This window comes from Stegastes partitus, unplaced genomic scaffold, assembly GCF_000690725.1.
Source record: "Stegastes partitus isolate 25-593 unplaced genomic scaffold, Stegastes_partitus-1.0.2 Scaffold1841, whole genome shotgun sequence".
NCBI lineage: Eukaryota > Metazoa > Chordata > Actinopteri > Pomacentridae > Stegastes > Stegastes partitus.
This window is the reverse complement of record NW_007579572.1, coordinates 1-14,252: the sequence shown is the minus strand read 5'-3', so window position 1 is coordinate 14,252 and position 14,252 is coordinate 1. Positions and strand designations below refer to the sequence as shown.

Below are 14,252 nucleotides of genomic sequence, written 5' to 3'. Positions count from 1 at the left end.
GAGAAAATTAAAAGAAAAAATACTGACATTGTAAAAAGAGAAAAAAGACATTAAGTTACAAGAGTGTGTGCTTCATTTTTAAGTGGAACTTTTTCAGAGTCTTTTTTTTTTTCAATGCAAATTCAAGTTGTTTAATTCTAAATATTTCCAGACACTCTGTGTTTTGGTTCCATACTCTTTCACTCTCAGCTGATTGTCAGCCAGGAAAGAAAATAATTTGTCTAAAAATATTTAGACAGCTCCAAACCTAGAAGAGCTACAGGTTTGTTTGGATTGTGATTTCCTAAAATTTCATCTACGTCATCCTGTCAATGATTGTTTAGGGAGGACTGGTTCCACAAGTTGCTGGTCTAACACGTACGAGGATTACTGAACTGGCAGGAGGAATGTAAAAGAAAGAGCACCACTTGCTCCAACTGTGGTGCCCCTGAGCAAACCTTTCAAACACCAACTTATCACATGAAGCCGCTGAGCTGTACGAGCCAAATCAAGAAGAAAGCCTGGCTCTCAGTGGTACTTTTCCTCACTAACTAACCAACCAATACAAACCAGTTGTTTGGAGATTTCTGCATGATTGAAACCAGTATTAAGTTAGACAAAATCCAGATCTGTTTTCATCTCTCTTGCCCCTACAGAGCTTTACTGAGAGTCTTCAGACACTGAATCATCAGGCGAAACCCTTCGAGACGACGATCTGGTAATTGCAGCAATTTTATGCTCAAGACATGATTACACAGTGCAAGACAAATCTACCAACAAGTTTTATTAGAAGACGTAAAACAGATCCTGATGCTTTGATTAAGTTTTCATGATAACAAAACTTTAAACACAAAATCAACACTGCATATTCTTGAGAAGTTACTTTTCAAAAACTACAAGAAGATGTTTGAAATGGCTTAGGCTGAGAGGTGAAATATTATGGGGTTTTGTGAACAGCTGACATGTGAGAACAGCTGCCTGAAGTGCAACAGAGAGACAACTGTAATTCATGACAGAAATATAATTAGAGTAAAGACGACGAGAGCCTGGAAGAACTCACTTCATCTGTTAATAGAACAGAGAGTAAGACAACTGATTTGCAGCTTTCAGTGTGTTTCGTTGCAAACAATCAAAAATCTTCTTTGTGTTTGACAAGCAACCCAGTTTCAGAATGAGACACTCACCTCTTATGGGTGAACGGAGTCCATCTCTGATGATAGGTGACTGTTCTCCTGAACAAAACAACAGAACAACAAACCAGAGTCAAAACACAGGACCATGTGTAATGTGGGTCTCCAAGGATTCCTCCTGATTATGATTATGCCAGATTTCCTGTTCCATTAGGGCAATGGGACAAAAGTGGAATTCAGACAAGTTTTTTTAATTTAAAGAAAAAAAAAAGTTATTTTCTCCAAATCTCTTAATTATCCTTAGTTAAGTATTTTGAAATTAGCAGAATAGAGCTTATCGAAAACATTTTAAAATACCCCTAGCATCGGCTAAAATGGAGGATTTACAGACAATATTATTTAAACACTACAGTTGATGTAATACTTTGTCTACATGATAAAAAAAAAAAACATGACAAAGAATCCATCGCAGGTCGGTTACTGGTGACATTTGGACCTGCTATAAGCAAACTCCTGTCTGTTATTCACCCCGCCTGCTACATAAGTCAGAACAGAAACTTCACCAGATCATTTTGGATAACTGGGTGATGTGTTCAGGGACCAGTCCGTGGTAGAAACCCACATGTTGGTGATTTAAACGTAGACTGAACCCTCACACGCTGCCAGGCAAACATTTAATTAAGAAGGAACTACATTTCAGTCACTAAATAGAATAAAAGAAAAAAAAAAAAAAAAAAGAACAACCCCCCATCCCCCAAAGGAAAAAAAAAAGAGCAAATGGACATTTCTAAAAGAATGAAATGGCTGCAGTTGTTGTCTGTTCAATCTTCATAGTTTGACAAATGGGCAGCCATACTGCAGTGATCCTTTAATAACTAACTTTACTAAAGATGAAAGTCTAGTTATTTTTCCGGATAATCAAACATGTCATCTGGTACATAGCTTTGACGAACAAGAATGTACTTACTAGTCATCTACATCAGCTATTAATGTAAGGCTCTTTCTGAAAATTGACTTGATCAGTGATGTATTTGAAAATTAAAATTCTCTTTACTCACAACCCACTACAAGAATCTTTTATAATAGTGAGGAAGCATAACCATACAAACTAAACACCAGAGCCAAATAATGACTCCTTTCTTCTCAAAACAGTCATGTAATTAATGTCATCTGAAAGAAAAACATGCTTTATAGGACAGCTACAGTTAAGTTACATGTTGTGCAAAAAAGAAAACATACTTTTCTTTAGCACAAATTGCAGCTTTTCTCCTGAGTACAATCCACAAAAGCTTACCTAGCACCCTTTGATTCTGGTGTCGTTTTGTTTCAGTGTCTCTAAATGTGTCTCAACATTTCAGCAATATGACCAGCCTTAATCTGCTTGTCAGTGCTACTGATACCATCAACTGTTTTGTATAGATTCATGCTGGAAGTCTGAGAAATGCGGGAAACCTCCTCAAATCTTTCTCCTTTTATAAACCTGCTCCTCAGCTCTTCCCTCTGCAGCTTTAAACCCGGTGACATCTGTGCTTTCCCCACATTCACACCATGTCCTGATCATGATGACTGCATGTCAGTGCACACTATTTTATCTTGTATAATAGATCGTAAATATTTAATCTCACAGTCATAAAACATCTCATCATGAGAGCATGTGCTGCATTTTTCACCTTGAACATAATTGAATTTATCGAAGAGCAGTATTTGGGGTGGTCAGCAGAGCATGAGGGAGTCTGTGTCTGTCTCCTTTAAAGTGACTGATAGGGGGCGCCACTATAGCTCACCTGGTTGAGCTGGCGTCCCATGTTTAGGGGCTATAGTCCCCAATGCAGTGGTCGTGGGTTCAAATCCCGCTCATGACCCTTTGCTGCACGTCCTTCTCCCCCCACTTTCCTGTCTCCCTCTCTCTATCCTATCCAATAAAGGCGAAAAAGGCCAAAAAAATATCTTAAAAAATAAAAAAGACTGATAGAGTTCCTCTGACACCCATGCCAGTGTGTGATACTTAAAATTAGGACTTGTGGCAAATATGAAGTCACAAAATAATTCTGTTAATTAAAACTGCAGAATTAGGTGGTATTGACTGGGGTCTCATGGGATTACAACACATAAAGCAGGGGTGTCCAATCCTGGTCCTGGAGGGCCACAGTCCTGCATGTTTTAGATGTTTCCCTCTTCCAACACACCTGATTCAAATGATCAGCTCATCATCAAGCTCTGCAGAAGCCTGATAACCATCCTGATCATTTGAATCAGGTGTGTTGGAAGAGGGAAACATCTAAAACATGCAGGACTGTGGCCCTCGAGGACCAGGATTGGACACCCCTGACATAAAGTAACTCAATCATTCAATTCAGTCATCAGGAGCAACACGACTGACGATGTCATAAAAAACTGAAATAAGGACCTGTGAGAAATGACAACACGTGTAGCTCTATAAGAGAGTAATTCTATCAAATAAAATAGGAATTATAAGTGTGTAAGCAAAACTAAAACTACAAGTCCATTAAAAATGGCCACAAATAAGGATAAAGAACAAGGCAAAGATAAAGTTCAGTTTATGATATGTTTTAATTGTTTAAATGAAACTGTTGCACCAACATTTCTACAGCAAGTCATATGATTAAACAAAACCAAAACAAAAGTCAAAATAATTTAAAAGCACAAACAGAAATCAATCAGTGATCAATGTAATCAAGCTCTACATGTTCTGACACAAGCAGGAGCCCAAAGTGAACGCCGTTCCTAAAACCAGCGTTAGGCCGTGAGGATGCCCAGAGGCGCCGACACACACGCTCCGCTGTAAATACACACCATGTGGCTGTGGGCGTCATCCTGCGTGTGCTCGCCCTCCTCCTCTTCCTCGTCTTTCTCCTCCTCTTCGGCCTCGCTGCTCTGTCTCTGCCCCTCCTCGTCCTCTGGCTCCGAACTCCACTCGTCTCCTTCCTGCCATGTCTCGTCGTTCTTACACTCCTCCGCCTTCACCAAATCTGCATCCACACACACACGGAGGGACAGAAACCCCCAAACATGACACGAAAGTGTTAGAGCGGCAGTCGTGACATACACTGATCCAGTTCTACAAATTCAAATAAATAGGAAGGTTCATTTTTTCCCACGTCTGCCTCCTTTAGCAATGAAAACATACAGATCTTGTAGGAGCTGAATCTGATTTTAAAACAATGGGAAGCACAAAATCAACTGTCATTTTGCACAAGGGCACTCCATGATACACAATATTCATGTTCTTTTATCATACTGCTGAAAAAACAACTTTATTTACATAGAAGTGTTCATGACAAGAATTTACAAAGAGAGCAGAGTGACGAAGCAGAAGCAGGATACCTAGAAAACCAAAGAACACACTCAGGTCATGCAAAGCAAGTTAAAGGAGACATAAGATAAAGTTAAAAGAACGACAAATCAACTTAGTAACTTTAAAATGAAATCGTCTCTACTTGCTACTGCTAAGCACAGGAACACAAAGAATTATTTCTGGGCTAAAAGGTTGTGGCTTTTAAATATTTCCACTGGCTCTAATGAACACTCACTACTGAGTATTTATGTGCAACGAGGGCTGTAGATTTTTATGGGGGCATTATTGTTGCAAAACTATTTGTCCATGCGTATGGAGAGCTGTCTGTCTGTGTCTCAATCCATGTGTCTGAAGTGACATTTGTCAATGTGTAAAAGAAGTTGTCAGTGCGAACCGGAATCTGCAAAAGTTGTCTCACAATTTGTCTGTAATCAGGCTTTCAAATGTGTAAAAAATGTGGACACGTACAAAGAGTTGTCAATGCGTACTGTCATGTCTGTCAAGTTTCTGTTTTGTGTGCAGGTTTTATGTCTTGTCTTTCCTGTTTTATTTTGAAGTCACTTCACCAGCTGTTTCTGTTCCAGCTTTACTTCCTACACCTGTCTTGTCTCACCTGTTCCCTGATTACCTCCCTACATCTGTTTCCCATCTCCCCTCATTACCTCGTGTATATCACCCTGTGTGTCTCACTGTCTCTTCGCACTTTCACAGTCTTCGTACCAGCGTTTTCCAAGTCATAGTCACAGTCTGTTTGTTACGACCTTGCTTCTGTTTTTGGACCTTGCCTTTGCCTCTTGATTTTTGGATACCTCTGCCTGATGTGACTGACCTTCTGTGTACCGAACCCTGAACGGTAATAAACCTGTCTTTTTGCCTGAACCCTATCTGTGTCGAGCATTTGTGTCCAGCTCTGTTCTGTGTGAGTTCTTGACACGTACAAAGGTATTCTTCGTTAAATGTTTTCAGCATTTGTATTCTAATACGTAGACTTTTCAACTACAAATACCTTTGTATACGTTGACAACTCTTACGTGTCCAAATTTTAATACAGATGAGCAGATTTTTTTACACATTTGAAAGCCTGATTACAGACGGACAAACTGTGAGATGACTTTTGCAGATTCCAGTTCACATTGACAACTTCTTTAACACATTGACAAATCTCACTTCGGACAAACAGATTGAGATACAGACAGACAACTCTCCATACGCATGGACAAATAGTTGTGCTACAATAATGCCCCCCATAGATTTTGTCCTGTCTCTTCAACTGAAAGCATGTAGTGAAGAGATCTTTAAGTGGCTAACACAGATATAAGCATTTTGAGATTTGAAAATGTATAATCAGTGTTTTATGTATTTCTGTATTTAGTGAAGATGTGCATCGCAGGCAAGCCCCAAACCAGTAAATAACAAATGAACTTATTCAAGATGAGATTGCTTCTATGCCTGAAGAACCTCTACAGTCTAGCTTCCAAACTTTACAAATAAAAACAAGTTCAAAGGTCACAAAATACATACAAAACTGACGACAATGTGCTTTTGTAATGCTGCAGTGAGCATTTATCTTAGCCACATCTTTACAGCCAAAGCAGGTCGGCAGCCTTCCTTCAGGCTGTTTGCAAATCTGAGGACTTCAGTTCATTACTAGAGTCTGAGAAGCAGCCTGACAGAAGATGGAAGAAATATTTCTTTACTTCTCCCTCTGGGCTCTTCTGCCCGTGTCCTGGTTTTAATGTAATTATGCTTCACATTTGAGCCTTTCAATGACGATGGACAGCTGTCAGAGCGCTGAGTGCCCCCAACTGATGCTCATCCAGCAGAATTTGACCTTTTTGTGACATTTCAATCTTTAGTCAGGTATGTTTTATGTTTTGTGGTTGTTGCTGCTCACATAAAGCCCCATTTACTTCAGTACTTTTATTACCTCTTGCACTTAAAAACGTTGCGGAAGTAAATTTTTTTCTTTTTGTTTGTTTGAATTTTAATGGGAAAGTTTTCTGTAAAAGTCCCGCAGCATGCAAATAACAGGAAAGGTGCTTCTTCGAGCTTCTGAATTACACACTGTACACATGGCTACAGCAGGCTCCAGCCTACAGGCATACAATCAAAAAAAGTCATAAAGGTTTCACAGTGGATCCAGGTGGGAGTTGCTGGAAGCATGGCTGATGGCGAATGCTGTAACATCACAATGTTACAAAACTCCTGATGGCTCATTTTCAAGGCAGACTCTGTAAATGCAAGCTGTGTGTAACTCTCTGTGGACTGAGCATGTTCATACATTCATGGTAATCACATGTGCAGCACCTAGAGCTGCTGTCTAACCAAACAAAAGACATGGAAGTCTCACTTTCTACAACATGGGACCTTTCACTACTTCTGTAAATGTGTCACCTGTGGCGGTAATGTGTTGTGGGTCTTCTGTGATCTGCTCCAGTCTACCCAGTAAAGCCTCGATGTTGGCTTTAATCTGAGTCAACTCCGACTTGATCGCCTGAAGCTCTGTTCCTTTCACTGCTGCTGGAGAGAGAGAGACAGAGAGGGGAGATGTCAGTGCCCTTGTTCTTATTAATAAGTCCGCAAAGAGTGCAGTTACATTCCAAAAATTCTGACTCCTACAAATATGATTTTTTAGTGACTTTTTTTGAGAACTATTCTGAGATCCTATTTTTCCGGCCAGGAATCTAACAGTGGTCCTGACCAAACCAAACACTTCAAAACTAACCATATTTGTTTAAATAGCTTCCCATTTTATTGTCACTTGTTGCTGTCACTCACCATTCTGGAGGTACTTCGACTTAAATTTTGTTCGTAAGCATTTAAAAACAGAAAATCAACTTGGAAAGGGGAATATATATATATATTTATAGCTCCTCTTCTCCGGAGGCATGATTGCCCTCAGAGTTACGTCCTATTGTCTCAAAGAGGGCTGTAAATGATGATTCTGGTGTAAACATCTGACATGCAGATGTTCTATTTAGGTAAATGTTTTGAGTTAGCTGTCTTCTCTCTTCTTCTCTTCTCTACTCGTCTTTTTTGGTTAGTTAGTCTTCTTACATGGTCTTCTACCATATTTGCAGCTATGAGAAAGAGTCTCTGAATTCTCTGTGTGCTGCTCTGGAATGCAATAACTTAATGTTCTGTTCCTTAGTACGCTACACTTTGGCATGAAATAATCCCTTTTTTTTCTTTCTTTTTTTTTCTTGTAAATTCTCATCAATAAAGCCAAATTGATTGATTCAGTGTTGAAAAAAAAAAAAGAATTTTGCAATCAACACAGTCAACCACAAGATCTTTAGTCAGGTTGGACACAGGCTTTTAATCCTAAAGATATTGGATTGCATTGAGATTGGGACTGCCATGATACATGTGTCCATTTTTATTCAAGACTATTTGCTTCATCGTCAAGCATCAAAGACTTCCAAGTTAGTGGACAAAATAAAATGGGGAACCCGTGGGTGTCATTTCCTCCCTTGAGATGCTTTGTGAGGCCTTTAAGGCAGCCGCCCTGCGTTGTTGCTTGCTTGTGGGTCTTTCTGCCTCCAGCAATGTCTTCAGTGAATGAAAAACACACATGCCCAGTTGGAAATTAATCATTCGGTAACATTTCATTCCTTTGCCTTATAAAGTCTTTTCTTAGACGTAAAATCCAGAGTGTTGATGAGTTAGCTGAATGTTGTGATGGGAATTCTGTCCACCAAGGGAAAAACTCTGTGAATTATCCACTTTGCTTTTCTTTTGGGGCCTTACAGGCCATCGAGCTTTCCATTCTTTCTTTTTGAGCAACTCAGTCTTCGCAAAATTACATTCCTCTGTGACTACAGTAAACAACATTCTCAATTCTATTTTGAAGGAAACGTATTTTTTGCCAGATTACATTTGTTTGTGACATATCACACGTACATCAAATGTATGTTTCTAATCAACTTATCTTTGCCATCTATTTTATTGCTTTAGTGTTGCTCTTTTTCTGCCAAACAATCAGATATTATAGACGGAACAGGAGTTGTTACCTTGGTAACCAAAAAAATAAAAAATAAAAAATGTAGTGGAAGCCTTAAACATGTGGTTGAAGGGTCATATTTTAACCCAAAGCATGATATTTTCCTGAACTTAAGCATGTAGTTTTGGTGCCTAAACCAGTACACAAGTGAAAAATGACAATAAAAAACGACTTAACTAAACTAAATTCTGAGGCTGATTCTCTCTTGTCCATTACAAGACACAAACTGTGGTGCTCTGAGTGAAAGTTTGGTTGCTGGTTTATATATAATTGCATTTCCTTCAAGAAGTAATTGAGACTGTATTTTCATTGTATGAGATCATCGTTTTGTGGAGACAGACCGTATCGTATAGTTGATTTGGCCACTCCTAAAGGTTCTGCTATCTCTGATTAGGTTGGTTTAATTTCTTCGGCCTAATGATGCACTCCTTAACTTGCACTGCAGCGTCTTTGAAGTGTATGTTGAGAGCTTCCATGAACACTGAAAAAATTTTCTCTTGAAATAAAGTCCAGACCTTTTTATATCATTAATTTGGGGCGGCTGTGGCTCAGGTGGTAGAGCGAGTTGGTCGATGATCGGAAGGTCGGCGGTTTGATTCCACCCTGTAACCTGTTTCATGGTTGTTGTGTCCTTAGGCAAGACACTTCACCCACCTTGCCTGGTGTGAATGCGTATGAATGGATTGTTTGAGGTGGTGGTCGGAGGGGCAGAATGGCAACCACGCCTCGGGCAACTGTGGCTACAGTCGTAGCTACCACCACCAGAATGAATGTGTGTGAATGAATAATTGACAGTGTACAGCGTCTTTGAGTGTCTAGAAAAGCGCTATATAAATCTGATCAATTATTGTAATTAATTAATTAAATAATTTGTTGTGAACTTTGAAAAAATAGACCACACCTGACCATGAAACTGCTAATCAGTTAAATGTCGAATTACTTAGCTTCTGTTAAAAAAAGGGAGACTGTCAGGGAATGGGGTTTTGGCCTGTGTTGATTCTTGTCCTGCAGGTGTCCACCAGAGGGCGTCCTAGAGAACTCTGCTCTGCTGGGGCTTATTCCCTGCAGGTGTGTTGTCCACACACCTGCAGTTCATCAGTCTTGTCACTCGTGGATAAAACGAGCTGTCACCAGTTACTCAGTGCCTGAGTGTTGACCCATGTGGTGACTTCAAGCCACTTGCCGAGTTTTCCTCTTGTGTTTCCTCGTGCCTCCCTCTGAGCTTCCGAGTGACTGTCTCTTCTTCTTTGAAGATTTTTTTCCTGTGTACCCGCTCTATGTTTGTGCTTCCCACAGCCAATCTGCGTCAGACCCGAGTCTTCTCCGTTGCTCCCTGGATTATCTGCTCACGACCGGTAACACTCCTGCCTTTTCCTCATTCCTCTGCATCGACCACCGTACAGCCTGCCCGCCCCAGCCGTCTACAAGACCTTCACTGATGTTCAGGCCTGGTTCAACCTCATCATTGCACATTTCCAGTAACTGTAATAAACCTCATTGTTCTAACTCCTCTTCTCCTGAGTGTCATTCTGCATGTGAGTCAGAAACATCAACAAAACCATGACAGGGACTTTGTAGAAAAAAAAAAAAAGACTAATTCCTGTAATGTAATGCAAAATTGCTGTTGAACCCTTTAAAGCTACACTTCAATCTCATCTTAACACAACTGGCTGGACATCTGGCAGGACTTTTGGTTATATGGTGAACATTTAGAGGAGAAACCACAAACTGTTGGCTCTTTGTTGTGAGCTTCCAAAAAAGGACGCGGCGCAGAAAAAAGAAAAAAAAAAAAACTTTCATTTTGATAATACTTTCTCAAAACATTGGAAAAGCAAGTTTGATGAGTACACGGAAAGACATTTGAATCAGTGACATGAAACTGCTTTGTGAGCGCACAACTCAGCAAAAAACCACAACAAAACCTTCTGCTGGAACAGAGAGGTTCAGGACCAAGTCAAATGTGAAAGGAGCTGACGGGGCGTCAGCATCTCTCTTCAGATCCGCAGTCTGAACACAATTTGGATTGAATGTTTAATGAGCAGAATGCAAAAATAAAGTGACAACAGCCACCCTGATGTTTGAACCTTCTGCTGACATGTAAACACAAGACTTGAAAGACAGATGAAGAGGAGATTTGGGTCAGAAGGGTGGAGTTGGTGAAAGTCAGAAAATTATAAGAGAAGAGGAAGCGAACCATGCAGACAGAAAGACAGCCGATGGTGGATTAGATCACAAAACTGCACTGTTTAGATTCAGTTTCCTTTACCTTTATTTGATCAGCATTCATTGTAATTGCTGCTTGTAGCAGTTAATGGTATTGTTAAAATCATCTAAACTGATTCTATAGCTTATTAAATACGACATTTTTCTATCAAAATCCCATCTTTGGTGCACATTTCTACACCAATGTTATCTTATAAGATGTTCTATTTATATAAATGTCCCCACATATAGAGGTGATGGAGATGATCGAAATGTGTTTAACAGTTTCAACAAGCCGAAAAAAAGGGCAAATAATTTAGCTTGACTTGGTTTACTCTAGTATTATACAGAAAAATGTTTTTGCCAATAACTTATTCAATTTAGTGACATAGAAAATGTGCTGATTTAATTATGCTGTTGTACTGTTGGGGTATTTTACAGGGTACTTTACAGATACGTACATGCTGTAGCACTCTGGTACTGTGTACTTTCTATTCTTTATTTTCTCTGATGTCTTGTAAACCCTTACATCCTCAGCATCAATGCATGCATGACGCAACAATCCAAACTCCATTCATTCCATTTTTACATCTAGACAAGGTGGAACTCACATCTCTGTTTGTTGCCGTTGCTGGTGGGGAGGACGGAGGCATTACGTGCCAACAGTTTGACTGGCAGAGATTTGACCCGTCGTAACAGCGGCACCGCCACTCGCGGACGTTTGACTGGCACCACCCGAGGAACCGGAGATACCCTGCCATGGTACTCAAACAACCTGAGAGGAAGGCAGGGGAAGGGAGGAGAGGGGGAGAATCAGAGAAAAGAAAAAACAGAAGGGGAGCGTTGAAAAGGACGGAAACAAGGACAGGACAAGAGGCATTTGGAAAAATCCGAGAAGCAAAATGGGAGGAAAGACAATGAGAGAAAGAATAAAACCAGGATATAAGAATTATGGAGAGGATTGGGAGGAGACTTAATAGGAAGGAGCTGAGGAGAAATAAATGAAATGAAAATCACCATTTGTTGATCAATAAAGAATGACTTTCAAAGATGCCAAACATTTACATTTACATACGTTTAATCTGTAACCAAAAATAAGTTTTGGAAGAATTGCATTGCTGCCTGTTTTTTTCTTTCTTTCACTAACACAATTACGATCACAGTTATTAATATGGAGGGTATTTTTCTGAATTGTCCACTGGCAACTGACACAATTTTCAGAATTATGCTTCTGTGCTCCACAACAGCGGATTTTAAATAAAACAACCAGAATGTGATAAAGACTTTGCTAGAAAACATGTAAAACAACAACAACAACAACAAAAAGAACAAGATTCTTTGGACAGCTGGACCCCAGATTCATTTGTTCCAGAATGATGGAGACAGGATGGTGAAGGAAAGGAAGGGCTCACAGTACATCATCCGTCAAACATGGTGGCGGCGGTGTTGTGGCATGAGTATGTATGGCTGACTGTGGAACTGAGCCACTGGTGTTCATTGATGATGTGACTGCTGACAGAAGTAGCAGGATGAAGTCTGAGAAGCATAGATGCTTTGTGCCCAGATTTAATAAAGTCTGGTAAAACTGATAAGATAGCCATCCGCAGTACAGGTGGACAATGACACAAAACATACTGTGAAAGCAATCCAAGACTTACGAAATGAAATGAAATGAAAAATACTTTACTTAAAGAAAGAAATGAAATGTTCTTAAATGGCCCAGCTGAACTTTTTTTACTACTTATTGAAGGCAGATCTTGAGGCAGAAACTCTCAGAAACAAGCAGCACCTGAAGGCAGCTGCTTTAAAGGCCTGGAAAAGCATCCAACGGGAGGACAGTCAGCATGTTTTCAGACCCAGGATTTGCATCAAATATTAAAAATAAGCTTTATGTTTGCAATTACACTAGCTTGTAAAAAGGGAAGGAACCATGTAAAACAGGGATTGCTTAATTTCAAATGAATTCTGGTTGTAAACAGAGGCAAACTGATAGTGGTACTGTCCAAATATTTATAGACCTGACTGTATATTATTTGGTTTTCTTTCTTTTTGGTCTCCTTTCCTTTTTACTTTTCTCCTAATGTTAGTGTTTCTGATGCCCACATGTAGGGCTACGATTAATCCCAGTCAACAGTGCCAAAGCACTGATTTTATTAAATTAGAGAAAAATTCTTCAAATTGTACTTGTGCTGCATGCATGATACACTAACGGTGTGCTATTTGGCAGTGATTATAAAATAACATAATCAACTTTAGTTTGCGTTCTTGCAGAAAATAATGCAAACTGCATAACAGTAGTCAAAAGGTAAACATATGTTTGACCTCAAAGTTGCTCACAGGTGCAGTTAAACCTAACCATCGTGCAAACAGTTCCTGCTTCCTGTCTCAACCTCATCATGTGCTGGTATTTACAGTGATCACAGCTTCCTCAGCTCCTATTACCTACTGTCTAATAGCACTTTCTGCACAATCAATTGATTTCAGGTTGTAGCTCAGACTTGCTGTGAACTACGATGTGTGTCACAAAAGTTCCAGGACTGATGTTACAAAAGATATATTTCAAACCCAAACTACAAACTACCAGTTTTCCCCTTCAGATGATCAACCAGCATGTCTACAAGGAGATCCTGCAGTGTTTGCTTCGTTCAGTGAAGAGGCGAGAGTTGTGGCAGGACAAGTCGTGGCTGCTTCACCATGACAACGCGCCTGCTCACAATGTTCTGAGCATCCGACAGTTCCTGGCTTAGAAGAACGTCGTCGTGCTGGAGAACCTCCCTACTCACCCCACCTGGCTCCGTGGGATTTCTTCCTCTTTCCCAAGCTCAAGGGGGTCATCAGGGGGACCTGTTTTGAAGATGTGGACGAAATCAAGTGCATGGCGGCGTGGCAGAGAAGGCTGGGACAGTGTGTTAGACTTCAGGGGGATTACTTGGAAGGGGAAACTTGTAGTTTGTAGTTTGGATTTGACATATATCTTCTGTGACACCAGGCCTGAAGCTTTCCTGACACACCTCGTATGTCAGGAGCTTCTCAGGAGAAACAACAATTTGGACGCAACTCGAGTGGCTGTGCATTAATTATGTTGCTTACTAGCTGTAATTTTTGCTCTAGCAGCGCAATGCAAAAAAAACATCAGATTCACACTTTAATACATCGCTAAGAAACAGGTAAAACCCAATTCAGCTATAGAACCTAAACAGGAAATTAGTATGTATGACAAGTTTTCGTGCTCTTCATTGTCTGCCATTCTCCTGCATGATGGTACATGGTGCTTGGTTAGTGACCATCGGCTGCACACTACTTTTCATGGTGCATTGTGGGATATTTTGAGTGCACTATATAGGGTGTTATAACAGTTGTAGTTGTAACTTAACATTCGGACAACAGTACAGATGGCCAACACTCTATATAGTGCACTATACATAGGGTGTAGTGAGTGATTTCGGAGACAGTCCATATTTGTTGAAGGTTGACCCAGAGAGCAGTGAGGAGCGAAACTGACTGACAGCCTGAATTCACTCTGCCCGCTGAACTTTGACTTTGACTTTGAAAATCTTTAATGTCCCCGGAGGGCAATTTGGTTTGCAGCAAAAGTTAGAATCACACAGTAAATCTCACATGG

The 14,252-nt window shown here is 40.1% G+C and overlaps 1 protein-coding gene across 1 annotated transcript; it reads right to left on the bottom strand.

Annotated features, from left to right (window-relative positions):
• Window positions 1-1,166: 1,166 nt before the first annotated feature.
• LOC103372838 (RNA-binding protein Raly-like) lies at window positions 1,167-11,405 on the bottom strand (the record flags this gene model as incomplete). Its single annotated transcript, XM_008302581.1, has 4 exons — window positions 1,167-1,211; window positions 3,924-4,099; window positions 6,820-6,939; window positions 11,242-11,405. Coding segments are annotated over 4 exons (505 nt in total), but the record flags the coding sequence as incomplete, so codon positions are not given.
• Between the last annotated feature and the right edge of the window lie 2,847 nt (window positions 11,406-14,252).